This window comes from Chlorocebus sabaeus, chromosome 27 (assembly GCF_047675955.1).
Source record: "Chlorocebus sabaeus isolate Y175 chromosome 27, mChlSab1.0.hap1, whole genome shotgun sequence".
Lineage (NCBI taxonomy): Eukaryota > Metazoa > Chordata > Mammalia > Primates > Cercopithecidae > Chlorocebus > Chlorocebus sabaeus.
Window position 1 is genome coordinate 8,052,863 of NC_132930.1, and position 18,140 is coordinate 8,071,002.

Here is an 18,140-nt window from a genome sequence, read left to right on the forward strand (position 1 = left end):
GGAATAGAAAATTTAGTAAACATTTAGTGCACAGAAGGGACTTCCCTGAAGGGTCATTCATGTTACTTCCTCATATTAGAGCTACATATCTAATAGATACTTACCCGTACCCTTGTGCCTGTCCCATCCCCTTTACCTAAGCATCTATAGCATCTATTATTATTGAGCTAAGCATATAGCTGAAAAGATTAGTGTCAGACGTATAATGGTCTTTTACATAGAGGATATGTTCGAAACTTTTGTAGGTATCACTTCAAAGAAGAATGGCCAAGGAGAGTATTTTGACGCTTAAGTAGCATCCAACAAGGCTGTGAAGGGGTAGGGAAAGGTCTTGACTGGAAATACTGTTGAGGTGTAATAGATCAGCAAAGGATAGAGTTAAAGGGAGAGGTGAGGTCAAATTTAACTGTTGAATGAATGCATGAATCTATCTATCAGTATCAGAGCTTTAGATATGAGTTGAACTTTATCAATTTTGAAATGTTGTCTTGGCTTTGGTGCTCACCGACTCTCTGACCTTGAGTAAGTCTCCATATGACAAGTGACATTTCCTAATCTTCATTTTTAGAATTCTTTTTAAAAGTGAACCCTTTTGTATAATGAAAAACTATCAATTGTTGAAGGAGATAACCATGTTTTACATGATCAGGGGTATATAACATTTTGTTATAACTTAGATGGACTTGGAGGTAATGAGCTAGCATCACAATTGCATGAACAAGAGGGTGATGGAGAGGGAGGCAGGGGTGTGGAAAACATTTTGGCTATTGTGCATGTTCCTTAGAGTTGCAATCCACAGTTGTCCCAGAACATGCTGGACTCAGAGCTTGTGTAGGGCAGCTGTTAACATCAGAAGAGATCTGATCCAGCAAGTAAGGCCTGTTGGGGAAGTTTCCAGGTCCTGCTTGTTCTTAAGCAGGAAAATTGCACTGTGGTTCCAGGTCATCATTCCATGTGGATCAGAAAAGCCGGCTAGTGGTTGAGGTACAGGGAACAGGGCTTAGCTTCTTGAAGAAGGCTAGCCAGTCTGGGTAGGGCATCAGTGCCCACCTACATTAGATGGGTGTTGGGACAGTATTTGGCTTCCAGCAGAGGACCAACATAATTCTGCCAAGATTTCATAGTATAGAGGCTGAGCATATTCTTTAAGCAGGTGGAGTAGCTCCTGAAATCACATGAAAAGCTTAGAGAAAGGTCGAGGAGGAGGTAAGGCAGCTTGACTAATACCACAGATTCATTCCTGTTTGTGTTCAGCCTTTTCATCTCTCCAGATGGCAGATTGACTGATTGGCTTAGCATGGGCCATGTGCTGACTTTTAAGTCAATGAGGAGCATGGAGCCTTGATGGAGCAGTCCCCTAAGACTCTGGGGGAGGGGGAGTTCTCCAAAGGAAAGCAATGGGCTTTTTCCAGGAGAAACAGATGCCAAGCTGGAAAGAGCAGATTGTCCACTGCACAGAGCCTGCATTAACACTCGGTACAGGGATGGTGTATTAATGCAACTGAAAATTTCATTTTTCCTCTGGTTACTGCAGTCATGATCTAGAAATTTGAGAGGTATTGCTAAATAGTTTCCACTGTAGTTTTCATGCTTTTAAGGGTGTTTGATTTTTTCAGTGCCATATTTGAAAATGTAATTTGCAAGTCTTTACCTTTCAAGCACTCAGTTTATTGTTTCCAGAGTGATGGTTCCTTCTTTTCATGAGCTTTCTCCCCTTGTCTCTGAACAGCTGCTGTCAGGCTCGCAATCGAACATTTGAAGTGACCGTTTTGCTCCAACAATGCAGAACATAGGATTTCAGACCTTCTTTGTCACTGCAGTAATTGCTTCTGCATTTATAATTAAATGAACTATCTGACTAAGATACCACTAAAAACAAAATAAATACAAACATCTAAATTATTCAGCCAAGAATTATTTTGATCCAGCCTAAGAAGCTTACGCGCGCGCGCGTGTGTGTGTGTGTGTGTCTATGCATTAAGCCCATTGCTTTCCTTTGGAGAACTCCGCCTTCCCCTATAGTCTTAGGGGACTGCTCCATCAAGTTACCATGCCCCTCTTTGACTTAAAAGTCAGCACATGGCCCATGCTAAGCCAATCACAGTCAATTTGCCATCTGGAGAGATGAAAAGGCTAAACACAGACAGGACTGAATCTGTGGTATCTTGAATTGATTGTCCTTTAGTAAAGATGCCTTAGATCTACCTCAGCCTTTCTGTAAGCTTTTCATGTGCTTCCAGGAGCTGCTCCACCTGCTTAAGAAGCTTACACACACACACACACGTGTATTCTTAAGCTTCTGTATCAAAACAATATATACAAATACATATGTGTGTGTATATATATTCAGGATTTTCAATGATTAAGCCTTTGAAAAGGATAGTAGTTAATGCTCGTAATTCCATCTTAGTAGTACCTAACTTGAATCACACCTAAGGTCTGCAGTTGTACCTGTAAAGTCTCTGTCTAGTTTCCCTGTTAATATTCTTTTATTAGATTCTTTGACTGTTGCAAGCATGACTGCTTGTTTAATGACCTCAACCTAAGTCAAGAAACTTGAGCAGCTAATATGGTCCCTTTAATGCCTAATCTTGGAAACCATTGAGTGAAAAGTTATATAATTGGACTCTCCTAAATATGTTTAGGAAATAATATAATAGATATTCTGATTCCAATTACAGACTTACTTATAATTGCAGTAAAGTTGAGTCTGCAAAAAACTTAATGGTTCTAACCATATTACCAGGCAACAGAATGATTTTGTATCTTGTTCTTGTCTCCCTCCTACCTACCACCCCTGCATTTCTGTTGCATAACCCCATACAGATGACAATTTTGTAAAAAAAAAAAAAAAAATTTATCAAATTGTGTGGCAAAATTTATTTTGCTGTCTATATTGATTTACACTGGTCACAACTATAAATATTATCCAAAATAAGTAAATGTTAATACCTACATTAGAGTCCTTTAGACTTTTGTTTTTCCCGTATCAAGCATTTTGAAGGGGAGATTAATCTGTGGGGAGGATAGGGTAACAGGAACTGTTTGAATGACAAGTATTGTGCTACATTGCTAACATAATGTCATCCTCACATTAACCATATTTTATGGGTGAGGAAGCTGAGACTCAGAAGATAAAATAATTTGCCCATGTAGAAGTGTTATAATCTGAATTTGAACATACATCTGACTACATAGCCTATTTATTTTCTCCCACAGTCTGCCCTTCTGATTTCATAATAAAAATAATAGCTAGAATTTTTGCATATGCATGAGGAGCCAGGCACTTTATACATGCATTATCTCAGGTAATCCCCACAAACTCCTGTAAGAGGGTAGGCAGCTAAAGGTTAATTATCTTGTCTAAAGTAACCAGAGCTCATAATTGGTAGACCTAAACGGTCCCTCTCATTCTTAGGCATGATTCTTTAATGCCCTCCTTGATTATATTCTGTATTTTAAACTTTATTGATTACCATGTAATAATGAGAAAAAGGCTGCATGATATCTAAGGATTAGAGTTGTTTGACTGTAAAGAGAATTCTGTTCATTAAGTGGTTAAGTATTTGTTGTATTTACAATCCTACATTAAAAGTAATGGGCAAAATTAATTTGAACCATATATTTAACCAAATACATCCACAATATTGTAAATTTAGCATGTGATCAGAATAAAACATTATGAGATTTTTGAAAATCCTACATTTCTTTCCTGTCTTGGGCTTTTGTGTGGAGTAGCATCAGGTGGTAGTACTATGGGGCATCATACAATCATGAAGAGGTTCTATGGCTCATGCCAGCTCTGCCTCCAGAGTATAATGTATGCATCCACTGCCTTTCATCTCTGTCACCACAGTCTAACCCAGGACTCATCATCTTTAACCTGGATTATCACAGTGTCCTCGAAACGGTCTTTCTACTTAAACCCATCAGTGAATTCCCACTGCATAAAGAATATAAATTCAGGCTGTTTATTGTTTCTCCCAGTCTGGCTCTGCTTCTTTTTGTTTTATGCTCTGTTTACTCTTAGTGGCCTTCATGTTCCTGGAAATGCCAAGCTCGTTCTCCCCTCCAGGGCTTTTTCTGCTGTTCCCCCTTTTGGTTTGACACTGTCCCTTATCTTCCTTTATGTGTCATCAAGGTCTCAATTCAGCATCTCCTTGAGATGTCTTCTCTGACTACTCAGTGTAAAATAGCAGCAGCTATAGTAGCATCACTAGCAGTGACAACAACAACAATGAAAATAGCTCACATTCATTACTAAACCCTTACTACGTGCCAGGCGTTGTTCTTTATATTTACTCGCTGAGTCCTTAAAACCACCCTTTGAGGTAAGGTACTGTTATTATTTCTATTATATACATAATGAAACTTAAGCACAGAGAATTATGTCAATTGTTCTACAATCACTTGTTTATTTTCTTCCTCTTACCATGATCTGTAATTATCCTACTCTGCTCTAGAAAATAAGTTCCTAAGAAAGAGGACCTTATCTTATTTCCTGCTATTTCTATAGCATTTTTTAAATGCCCCAAACATAGTAGATTCTTAAATATGTTGAATGAATGAATAAACAAATGAATGAACAACAGGTCTTATTAGATCATGATATTTCAGATGAAAAATGGAATATTTCAGAAATGATACTTCTCTCATATGAGCAGGTCAGAAGCCTTTCACTTATACTATTGAGCATTTTCCTCTGTTACATTGTACTGTGTGCATATAAGCATGTGATGGTGAATCTGGGCAGATGAAGAAAGGAAGACTCTGTGCTGTCATACCCGGCAACCCAGTAGTTACTGATCAGTAGGTACCACATAGTTGTTGGCAACTGATTATAGTCACTGCTTAGGTTTTCAAATATGGAAGTTGAGTTACCATCACAGAGCACCATTTCACTTCGTGACTGAGTTTTGGCTGCAGATTAAGGAAGGCAGTTGTTGCTGTGAAACATCTCAATAAAGGCTCAAGAAGGGAAATTTTTTTACTTTGTTTTTCAGAATTTCCCTGCTCTTCTGAACAAAACTATTGATTTTTTTTTCTGCCTGCTGCTCAGCAGATATTAATTTCAGAGAATTTTAGAGCTGAGAGTGCATGTCAGATTATTAGCCTAGCCTGGCTTCCCCATTTTACAAAGGAAGAGAATAACCCCCAGGGATGAAGTGGTTTGTGCAAGGTCATGTAGGTAATTGGTAGAAGAACCTGAGCTCACCTCACAGCCCCTAAGTGGGTTAAGTGATGAAACACTGTTCAGGGAAGATGAGCACTTGCTCACTTCAGAGTCATAGTTAGGATAGTGACCCACCAGTATCCTGTGTTTTCTTGACAAATAAAATTATTGCTGGAAGCTAAAATGATCACAGGAGGATGTTGCTTGTATTTTTTTATTTGGTAATACAAAGTAATCTTATTAGCATATTCAGTAGTTAAAAGTTATATGTGACTATTCCCTATACTGAAATTCTTGGTCCTTCAGAAGTTTAGAAATAGCATTTGGCCATTTTATAACCAAGAATGCAAAATTTGGCCTCTTAGAGTTTCCGGTTTAAAATATGCATAGCAAATACTGGATAATTTTTTTATTGCTTGAGATAAACCACAATTCAGAAAACAAAATTGCTTTTCTGCAGGCAGGGGGAATAGGAATCAAGCAGAATATTATAAACACTATATATGGAATTTTCAATATAGCTGGGATTCTGAATGACTGAATCATAATTTGCATTTGGCATAAATAAGGAAAAGTCTTTTCCTTGCTCATTTCAATAAAAACTATACCAGAATCATTTTTCTGGGAGACTGGTTTGATTATTTTTAAGAGGTTTCAGACCTTGGAGAAACACAATATTGAAAGAAGCTAAGATTTCCCAGAAGCCACTATACAAATGTGCTTTCATACATAGAAAAGGATCTTTGCTCAGTTCCATCCCTCAAAATGATAGGTGTATGGATTTCTGCCAATTTGCTCTGTGACTTGATTTAAGAAGACTAATAATGCTATTAGTGGATGTCAGATGTCTGACTGAGCACCAAGGACATTAGGGTGAATGCCTGAGTAGTCTCCTGGAGATTCCGAAATGTGAGGAATGAGCATGTATCTGGTGTTACTATCATCATTTACTTTGTGTGTCTGTACTTGTGGGTCATTTTGAGATGTCTCCAACAACTTGGAAATTTGGGAATTGAGTATACCTTCTCATTTCTTTCTAAGACTAACATATGCTGAGCAAAGTCACCTGTAAGGGGGCTAGATTGGTTCCTAGGCCTGCAGGATTTGATAATCCCAATGGAACATTAAATATCAATTTGTGGGGGCACGCCCAAGATGGCCGAATAGGAACAGCTCCAGCTTCCAGCACCCAGCGTGAGCGACACAGAAGACAGGTGATTTCTGCATTTTCAACTGAGGTACCGGGTTCATCTCACTGGGGCATGCCAGACAGTTGGCGCTGGTCCACGGGTGCAGCCCAAACAACGAGAGCTGAAGCAGGGTGAGGCATCGCCTCACCTGGGAAGCGCAAGGGGGAAGGGAATTCCTTTTCCTAGCCAAAGGAAATTGAGACACACAACACCTGGAAAATTGGGTAACTCCCACCCTAATACTGCCCTTTACCAAGGGTCTTAGCAAATGGCATACCAGGAGATTATATCCCACACCTGGCCCAGAGGGTCCCATGCCCACGGAGCCTCTCTCATTGCTAGCACAGCAGTCTGAGATCTAACTGCAAGGCAGCAGCGAGGCTGGGGGAGGGGTGCCCGCCATTGCTGAGGCTTAAGTAGGTAAACAAAGCTGCCAGGAAGCTTGAATTGGGTGAAGCCCACCACAGCTCAAGGAGGCCTGCCTGCCTCTGTAGACTCCACCTCTGGGAACAGTGCATAGCTAAAAAAAAAGCAGCAGAAGCCTCAGCAGAGGTAAATGCCCCTGTCTGACAGCTTTGAAGAGAGCAGTGGATCTCCCAGCACAGAGGTTGAGATCTGAGAACGGACAGACTGCATTCTCAAGTGGGCCCCTGACCCCTGAGTAGCCTAACTGGGAGACATCCCCTACTAGGTGCAGACCGACACCTCACACCTCACACAGTGGGGTACACCTCTGAGACGAAGCTTCCAGAGCAAGAATCAAACAGCAACACTCGCTGTTCAGCAATATTCTATCTTCTGCAGCCTCTGCTGCTGATACCCAGGCAAACAGGGTCTGGAGTGGACCTCAAGCAAACTCCAACAGACCTACAGCTGAGGGTCCTGGCTGTTAGAAGGAAAACTAACAAACAGAAAGGACACACACACCAAAACCCCATTAGTACGTCACCATCATCAAAGACCAAAGGCAGATAAAACCACAAAGATGGGGAAAAAGCAGTACAGAAAAGCTGGAAATTCAAAAAATGAGTGCATCTCCCCCTCCAAAGGAACACAGCTCATCGCCAGCAACGGAACAAAACTGGATGGAGAATGACTTTGACGAGTTGAGAGAAGAAGGCTTCAGTCCATCAAACTTCTCAGAGGTAAAGGAGGAACTACGTAACCAGTGCAAAGAAACTACAAACCTTGAAAAAAGAATGGATGAATGGATAACTAGAATAATCAATGCAGAGAAGACCTTAAAAGAACTGATAGAGATGAAAGCCATAACATGAGAACTACGTGACAAATGCACAAGCTTCAGTAACTGACTCGATCAACTGGAAGAAAGAGTATCAGCGATTGTAGATCAAATGAATGAAATGAAGCAAGAAGGAAGTGTAGAGAAAAAAGAGTAAAAAGAAATGATCAAAGCCTCCAAGAAATATGGGATTATGTGAAAAGACCAAATCTGTGTCTGATTGGTGTGCCTGAAAGTGACGGGGAAAATGGAACCAAGTTGGAAAACAGTCTTCAGGATATCATTTAGGAGAACTTCCCCAACCTAGTAAGGCAGGCCAACATTCAAATTCAGGAAATACAGAGAACGCCACGAAGATACTCCTCGAGAAGAGCAACTCCAAGACACATAATTGTCAGATTCATCGAAGTTGAAATGAAGGAAAAATGTTAAGGGCAGCAAGAGAGAAAGGTCGGGTTACACACAAAGGGAAGCCCATCACACTAACAGCGAATCTCTCGGCAGAAACTTTACAAGCCAGAAGAGAGTAGGGGGCCAATATTCAACATTCTTAAAGAAAAGAATTTTCAACCCAGAATTTCATATCCAGCCAAACTAAGTTGCATCAGTGAAGGAGAAATAAAGTCCTTTACAGACAAGCAAATGCTTAGAGATTTTATCACCACCAGGCCTGCCCTACAAGAGATCCTGAAGGAAGCACTAAACATGGAAAGAACAACCAGTACCAGCCATTGCAAAAACATGCCAAAATATAAAGTCCATCGTGCTAGAAAGAAACTGCATCAACTAGCGAGCAAAATAACCAGCTAATATCATAATGGCAGGATCAAGTTCACACATAACACTATTAACCTTAAATGTAAATGGAGTAAATGCTCCAATTAAAAGACACAGACTGGCAAACTGGATAAAGAGTCAAGATCCATCAGTTTGCTGTATTCAGGAGACCCATCTCACATGCAGAGACAAACATAGGCTCAAAATAAAGGGATGAAGGAAGATCTACCAAGCAAAAGGAAACAAAAAAAAAGCAGGGGTTACAATCCTAGTCTCTGATAAAACAGACTTTAAACTATCAAAGATCAAAAGAGCCAAAGAAGGCCATTACATAATGGTGAAGGGATCAATTCATCAGGAAGAGTTAACTATCATAAATATATATGCACCCAATACAGGAGCACTCAGATTCATAAAGCAAGTCCTTAGAGACTTACAAAGAGACTTAGACTCCCATACAATAATAATGGGAGACTTTAACACCCCACTGTCAACATTAGACAGATCAACGAGACAGAAAGTTAACAAGGATATCCAGGAATTGAACTCAACTCTACACCAAGCAGACCTAATAGACATCTACAGAACTCTCCACCCCAAATCAACAGAATATACATTCTTCTCAGCACCACATCGCACTTATTCCAAAATTGACCACATAGTTGGAAGTAAAGCACTCCTCAGCAAATGTAAAAGAACAGAAATTATAACAAACTGTCTCTCAGACCACAGTTGTAATCAAACTAGAACTCAGGACTAAGTAACTCAATCAAGAATGCTCAACTACATGGAAACTGAACAACCTGCTCCTGAATGACTACTGGGTAAATAACAAAATGAAGGCAGAATAAAGATGTTCTTTGAAACCAATGAGAACAAAGATGCAACATACCAGAATCTCTGGGACACATTGAAAGCAGTGTGTAGAGGGAAATTTATAGCACTAAGTGCCCACAAGAGAAAGCTGGAAAGATCTAAAATTGACACTCTAACATCACAATTAAAAGAACTAGAGAAGCAAGAGCAAACACATTCAAAAGCTAGCAGAAAGCAAGAAATAACTAAGATCAGAGCAGAACTGAAGGAGATAGAGACACAAAAAACCCTCCAAAAAATCAATGAATCCAGGAGCTGGTTTTTTGAAAGATCAACAAAATTGATAGCAAGACTATTAATAAAGAAGAAAAGAGAGAAGAATCAAATAGATGCAATGAAAAATGATGAGGGGGATATCACCCCCGCCCCCTCAGAAATACAAACTACCATCAGAGAATACTATAAACACCTCTACGCAAATAAACTAGAGAACCTGGAAGAAATGGATAATTTCCTGGACACTTACACTCTCCCAAGACTAAACCAGGAAGAAGTTGAATCCCTGAATATACCAATAGCAGGCTCTGAAATCGAGGCAATAATTAATAGCCTACCAACCAAAAAAAGTCCAGGACTAGATGGACTCACAGCCAAATTCTACCAGAGGTACAAGGAGGAACTGGTACCATTCCTTCTGAATATTCCAATCAATAGAAAAAGAAGGAATCCTCCCTAACTCATTTTACGAGGCCAACATCATCCTGATACCAAAGCTTGACAGAGATACAACAAAAAAAGAGAATTTTAGACCAATATCTCTGATGAACGTCGAAGCAAAAACCCTCAATAAAATACTGGCAAACCGAATCCAGCAGCACATCAAAAAGCTTATCCACCATGATCAAGTGGGCTTCAACCCTGGGATGCAAGGCTGGTTCAACATACACAAATCAATAAACATAATCCAGCATATAAACAGAACCAAAGACAAAAGCCACATGATTATCTCAATAGATGCAGAAAAGGCCTTTGACAAAATTCAACAGCCATTCATGCTAAAAACTCTCAATAAATTCGGTATTGATGGAACATATCTCAAAATAAAAAGAGCTATTTATGACAAACCCACAGCCAATATCATACTGAATGGACAAAAACTGGAAGCATTCCCTTTGAAAACTGGCACAAGACAGGTATGCCCTCTGTCACCACTCCTATTCAACATATTGTTGGAAGTTCTGGCTAGGGCAGTCAGGCAAGAGAAAGAAATCAAGGGTATTCAGTTAGGAAAAGAAGAAGTCAAATTGTCCCTGTTTGCAGATGACATGATTGTATATTTAGAAAACCCCATCGTCTCAGCCCAAAATCTCCTTAAGCTGATAATCAACTTCAGCAAAGTCTCAGGATACAAAATCAATGTGCAAAAATCACAAGCATTCTTATACACCAGTAACAGAAAAATGGAGAGCCAAATCATGAATGAACTCCCATTCACAATAGCTTCAAAGAGAATAAAATACCTAGGAATCCAACTTACAAGAGATATAAAGGACCTCTTCAAGGAGAACTACAGACCACTGCTCAGTGAAATAAAAGAGGATACAAACAAATGGAAGAACATACCATGCTCATGGATAGGAAGAATCAATATTGTGAAAATGGCCATGGTGCCCAAGGTAATTTATAGATTCAGTGCCATCCCCATCAAGCTACCAATGACTTTCTTCACAGAATTGGAAAAAAAAAAACTGCTGTAAAGTTCATATGGAACCAAAAAAGACCCTGTATTGCCAAGACAATCCTAAGCCAAAAGAACAAAGCTGGAGGCATCATGCTACCTGACTTCAAACTATACTACAAGGCTACAGTAACCAAAACAGCATGGTACTGGTACCAAAACAGAGATATAGACCAATGGAACAGAACAGAGCCCTCAGAAATAATACCACACATCTACAACCATCTGATCTTTGACAAACCTCAGAAAAACAAGAAATGCGGAAAGGATTCCCTATTTAATAAATGGTGCTGGGAAAATTGGCTAGCCATAAGTAGAAAGCTGAAACTGGATCCTTTCTTCACTCCTTATACAAAAATTAATTCGAGATGGATTAGAGACTTAAATTTTAGACCTAATACCATAAAAACCCTAGAAGAAAACCTAGGCAATACCATTCAGGACATAGGCATGGGCAAGGACTTCATGTCTAAAACACCAAAAGCAACGGCAACAAAAGCCAAAATTGACAAGTGGGATCTAATTAAACTAAAGAGCTTCTGCACAGCAAAAGAAACTACCATCAGAGTGAACAGGCAACCTACAGAATGGGAGAACATTTTTGCAATCTACTCATCGACAAAGGGCTAATATCTTTAACCTATAAAGAACTCAATAAAATTTTCAAGAAAAAAACATCCCCATCAAAAAGTGGGCAAAGGATATGAACAGACACTTCTCTAGAGAAAACATTCATACAGCCAACAGACACATGAAAAAATGCTCATCATCACTGACCATCAGAGAAATGCAAATCAAAACCACAATGAGATACCATCTCACACCAGTTAGAATAGCAATCATTAAAAAATCAGGAAACAACAGGTGCTGGAGAGGCTATGGAGAAATAGGAACACTTTTACACTGTTGGTGGGACTGTAAACTAGTTCAACCATTGTGGAAAACAGTGTGGCGATTCTGCAAGGATCTAGAAGTAGAAATATCATTTGTCCCAGCCATCCCATTACTGGGGATATACCCAAAGGATTATAAGTCATGCTGCTATTAAGACACATGCACACGTATGTTTATTGCAGCACTATTCCCAGTAGCAAAGACTTGGAGTCAACCCAAGTGTCCATCAGTGACAGACTGGATTAAGAAAATGTGGCACATATACTCCATGGAATACTATGCAGCCATAAAAAAGGATGAGTTTGTGTCCTTTTTGGGACATGGATGCAGCTGGAAACTATCATTCTCAGCAAACTATCACAAGAACAGAAAACCAAATGCCGCATGTTCTCACTCATAGGTGGGAATTGAACAATGAGATCACTTGGACACAGGAAGGGGAACATCACACACTGGGTCCTATTGTGGGGAGGGGTGGGGAAGGGATAGCATTAGGAGATATACCTAATGTAAATGACAGGTTAATGGGTGCAGCACACCTACATGGCACATGTATACATATGTAACAAACCTGCACATTGTGCACATGTACCCTGGAACTTAAAGTATAATAAAAATAAATAAATAAATATGAATTTGTATTCGAAGATGGAAATGGGGATAGAGATGGTCAAGGAAGGGGTAAGTCATGGGGTTAAACATTATCAGCACTCTTCTCAGTTCTGCGGAGGGGAATAGAAGCATTAGCCAACAGACTTGAAGTATCATGGCCTCATTGCCAAGATATTGCAACAGACTTTTAAGAGGTTGGTCCTACAGATGCATCTACCCCTTTAGCAGGATTGGTTGCATCAGGCTGTACTTCTCCAATGCTATGAGAGTCTTAGTTCATCTAACCACTGGTGGATGGGTTACTTTGGTCATTTAACTTTCTACATAGGCCAATCTGGGAGAGTTGAATTGATTATGGAACTTCAGTTACTCTAGTTCATATGGCAATTACTTCTCCTCATAAATTTACTAATTGTTGTTTGGACATCAGTCCTACAGGCTTGGACAACATATGTCTACTTGAAAGAGATCTGTTTCTAGTATATTGCTAATCTGGTTTTGCTCACTTGTTAATTCATCAGGCTTTGAGGGCTTACTGTGAACAGAGGTATAATAGGTAACTTACCATGTAACAAGGGAAGCAGGTGAATTGTCAATTACACCACAAGGTAAAGAATTACCACCCCAAAACATTCTTCAACCTCTAACCCAGAAGCTGCCTCCCATTTTTATGAGGCTCAGCCTATGACTGTATCATTATCCACCCTGTTAACTCTTTAAGTATAATAGACTTTTACAATATCTATTACATTTATTGTAATACAAATTACATGTATTGTAATCTATTATAATATTAGGTGTTTTAAGTACATTGCATATATATTCCTTCATTTACTACCAACTATTCCAGGAGATGAACACATAATATTTCTCTTTGAAAGATTAGGAAACTGAAGCCTAGTGAAAGTAAGTAACTACCTAAAGTCATGTTTTATTCTTGGCTTTGCCATTTACCAAATACTGTTCATTCGACTATACTTAATACGGGGTTTGAACCCATTACATTGTGGGCTTCAGAGTTCAGTCTGAACTAGAGAAGATGGGTGGGTCACTGAGTGGATCTCAGAAGCAGTCAGTCGAATGTCTTGCAGTCCATTTCCATTAAATATACGAGTATCGTGTGTCCTCTTTGTGCAAGATTGTGCTAGGAAAAGCTAAGAGAGATATCAAAGAGCATGAGTAAGATGCGTTTCTTTCTCTCAGTATATTTCACCTTAGCATGACTTATGGACAAAGAAGGCTTCTGAAGGCCTGCCCTACGGAGAAGACTCAGTGAGAAGTGTTACTAGATACAGAACGGCACTCCCCTTCCCCCTGCTTTCTGTGAGGGGATAAAAGCGTCACAGTTTTCAGTAGTCCTTAGGAGTTCAGACAGGTGGATTAAAAGCTACTAGTAAATTTTAATGACTTACGTGAACGAACCCTCTAAATTATTAAACAAATCGCAAGGGACATGGGTTCCTTCCTTAAAACAAAGAATAGAACCGTGTATAGGAAGGAATGCCATCTTAGTTTGACCCTCTTTGGGGCAGGGTGGTAAAGGATTCTCCTATTTTGATTGTCTTTGTCACCACTCTAATAGCTCAGCTTAGGCATTGCCAGGTGTGCACATGTAGCTCTTTTTGTGGTTATTATAGCTGATGAAGGTGGTGATATGCAAAGGAAATAAAAAAATGAAATCATAAAATAGAATTATCTGGTGCATATTGAATAACTGTCAATTTTGAATGTAGCAAATGTGTTTTCACCTTTAACCCAGAACTGTGAGATCAAAATTGCTACTTACCTTCCTCAAAGTGTTGGTTCATTAATCAAATAGAAGAGCCTGTTTCTCTTCTCCATGGAAAGAGTCTGGACTGACAGGTTACTTATGTTAAGTCCAGACCTAACTTGCCCATTTCTGTAATGTAAGATGATTTCATTGAAGAGTTTAATTATAATGGCTGCAAACTCTCACTTCCAAATTAGCAAAAATGCTAGTCTTTTTCCCAGGTACCTTCATCAGAATATTCCTGAGGATCTCTGAGGTCAAGTATGTTCACTGAGCTATTTCTGAGAACTTCTGAGATTGCTGTGCCTGTTTACTGCTAGCTTGCTGTCACCTGCTAGGAGTAAACATAGAATCGGATACATCGCAGAAGGTGATATCCGCAACCTCTGGCCTTCAGACATTCTGGGAGTGGGCTTCAGGTGCCTGTTGGCTCTCCAATTCACTGCTGAGGAGACAGAGGAGAGGTGACTACCAGCTTACTGGCTGAGAGTCTCACTCCTTGCTTTCAGTGCAGATCTCCCTTCCTCAGTATCACACCTGCTCAGGGCACACCAGAGCCAAGCATTCTGCAGACATTCAGCTTCATGTACAATATCTTGCCAAAGCTTTTCTGTAGTGCCTGGGTAAAGAAAGCTTATGTTATCTGTGACAGCCTGTGCTCAGAGCCATCCAGTCTCTTCGATGGTCCTACCCCTGGCAACAGGTTACAGTTTAGACTTTTCCCCTCATTTTGGTGAGTTTTCTCTTTAAAGATCCCTTATTATCTGATGTAGGTTGGGCCCCTACTAAATCCATTAGGATTGTTTTAATTACTCTGATTCCCACGTAAGGGATAGGGTTAATTCCAGTCCCTTTAGTTCAAGGAAAATCCTTTGCCCCACAGAAATTCTTGAATACAAATTAATATGTGAGGGAGAGATGCAGTATCCAGCTGCTTTCAGTGGATAGCAGTATCCAGTGCTCTCCCAGCAGCATTTGAGACCCCAATGTAAGTAGGTATGTCTAGAGGGAGTGACACCCAGCTCCTCAGCTAAGGACATCCCAGGGCCAGGCCCTCAAAAGTCCCATTGCATAAATACAACACACAAAAGTCCATTATATCAAGTAAATACAACACAACCTGAGAACATCAGCTCAGAGTGGAGTGGAGAGCTGGTTTTTGAGGCTCGCTCTCTCATCCAGAGACTGGGAACAGCATGCTCTGGTCTTCATGCTACCAGGAAGGAAGACCTAATAGAGGACTCAATTTTTTTAAAGATTGATCTCCCTCTATTTGATAATCCATGTGTGAAATTTCAATTATACAAAACTAGAGGGAAACGTGTGTGTTTAGAACATGGTGTAGGGAAACACTGAGCAAAGCTGTCGATTGGGTCTGAAACCCTAAAATGGGTGTGACAGTACCTATCAGAGCATGTGACCTCCAGGGTGATAAGGATACAGTGTGCCTCTCACCCTGCGCCCCTCCTACTTGGAAAGCTTTCAGTGGCTGGCTGCCAAGCAGAGCGCAGGGTCCTCAGGGACCTGGCCTGTGTGCTTCCTCAGCGTGGTTTCTAGTCGGCCTTCTGTCTGTGCTCCAGTAGCACTGCCCTGTTTGCTCTCCCCTGCACACATGACACTGTTTCTCACACCCTAGTCCCTGTGCTCATGCTTCTCACCTTTGTAGAACACCTCAATGATTTTCTGGTTTCAAACCATAACAAACCCCACAGGCCAGCTTTTCATGTAGTTTGTTACCAGCACTTGGCCAACAGTTGTTTTTTAATCAGTGGGTGGAGCAGCTTTTCTTGCCCTCAAAAAACAGTCAACCACTCCTTTTTCATTGGGTATATGTATTTGGCAGACATTGGGTACCTGCTGTTTGTTGGCACTGGTGTTGGAAAGATGAATAACACACCTTCTGTGGCCCTAGGGAGTTCCCATTCTGGTAGGGGGAACCTGACTCAGACAGCAACAAAACCTGCTGGTAAGTGTTTTGCTGAAGAGTGGGGAGGTTCAGAGGGCTGTGGAAACCCAAAGACGTTTCTCTAACTTGAGCATCATAGAACACTTCAGAAGAAACCACATGCCAGCAGGTCTTATGGGAGGAGTTGGCATTGGCTAGGCAGCAGAGAGAAGAAAAATGGGTTTTGGAGATACAATACTGTTGTCACCCCTTTGATTTTCACTAGAAGGTACAAAAAGCTGTTTAAAATACTATATGTTCATATACTGTTCTAGAACTTGTATGTATTTTTTGAAATGTCAGCATTGCAACAAAGTACGCAGTTGAATCTAGCATTTTGTTTCAATAATTATGAGATGACTTGAAGTGCTCTTGAGAAATTTAAAATTCATTTGCGAACATGAATTCTAACTGGAGAAACAAATAGGTGATGATAGTGAGTTGGATCACTGTTGCAGTTCCCTGTTTAAACCTTACTATATATCTTTTCTTCTGTCTTCATCTGGGAAAAAAACCAGAAAAGTATTAAATGTGTATGCCTGAATTTTTGACTATATTTTAAATTACCTTTATCTTGTTAGTTTAACTAAAACTTTAGTTTAAACCAGTTTAAAAATAATTTTTACTTCTGGGCATCTTTTTGTATAATGGAAGGAAATAAGTTGAACACTTACGGGGGAAATGTAAAGTTGATGTTATGTCTTATTTTTGATATGGCTCAGTTTTTACATGACTGTTAAATGCTGCCCTTTAAATCTAGTAGAAATGTTAAATGTGAGGATGTTACTTTTTATTATAAAAGAAACAGCAGTAAGGGGAAGCATGTAGCTTTTAACAGATTTCATATTCTAGGCTAGTTATGAAATGTGTTTTTGGTCTGGACAATAAAACATTTCTTGTCCAATAAGAAGATGATCTCTTTTTAAGGTTATGAGAAGACAGATGATGTTTCAGAGAAGACCTCGCTGGCTGACCAGGAGGAAGTGAGGACTATTTTCATCAACCAGCCCCAGCTGACAAAATTCTGCAATAACCATGTTAGGTAGGAACTTCCAAAGAATGCCATGAGACCAGCCAGCAGAGCAGAGCTGGTTAGGTCAAAATGAAAATGCTTGCAAAGAACTTTCAGTGCAGTCGGTTAATATTTGAGAGCTCCCTGGTGGCAGTGTGAATAGGCTGTTTCTCCATCTTCTATCCCATAGAGAAATATTAATAAGAATCTGGAAATAGCAAGGAGCAGAAAGAATAAGCACCCATCCTCTGCCAGGTCTACGTAGATGGTCTGAATAATGGAAGCTGCTTATGTGTAAATGCCTGTGTCCTAAACCTGTTAATAAAGCGATGCATTACTGGTTTTGGATAACAAGTTTTAACATTTTAGAAGAGGTCTTTGCAATTCTGCACCAAGAATTCCTTCTGGTTATATAGTCTTTAAATATTGGTTTTTAATAGTTGTGAAGTTTAGTATGGTGGGGAGGAACCGGAGGGCTGTGCGAATTACTTCACTGCACTGTTGTGTTTTCATTCCAACAATAGTGTAAAAAGTATCTGTAAGCACTGGCCACTTAAGTGGCTTCTGGGACCACATAAACACCTTCAGTGCCAGCAAAGTGTTTCTCCAGTGGCAGAGTTACTAGATTTGAGAAGTGCTCACTTAATATGTGCAACTTCAAATTCTAGAGGGACACCTCTCAATTTGGGTAGTGTGGCATGTGTCTGCTTTAATCTCCTTTCTATTTGATAAACAAGAGGAAGATCTAGATGTTTCTAAGAGCTAAGTGGTGATATCTTACTGATGTGGGCATATCTGGTGTGTTTAATGTGGATTTCTAGCCAAGTTCCTGGGGTGGCAGTGAAGAAAATTCAAGCAGAACCCCAGAAATCTCCCTGAAATTATCCAGGAAAGGCATCTCTGTTTACAGTATCTGGTCAAATTGCTGATTTTGGGGGATTTTTTTTTTTTGCAAGATTTTATTTTCTA

General features: G+C 39.9%; 1 protein-coding gene across 4 annotated transcripts in view; it reads left to right on the forward strand.

Moving 5' to 3' along the window:
* ATP8A1 (ATPase phospholipid transporting 8A1) overlaps nt 1–18,140 on the forward strand; it is a 266,338-nt gene that overhangs the window by 20,501 nt on the left and 227,697 nt on the right. For all 4 annotated transcript variants that reach the window (XM_008017516.3, XM_008017518.3, XM_008017515.3 and 1 more), the window contains exon 2: nt 17,087–17,201. In XM_008017516.3, the coding sequence (XP_008015707.1) occupies nt 17,087–17,201 (115 nt within the window). The remainder of the gene's footprint in view (nt 1–17,086; nt 17,202–18,140) is intronic.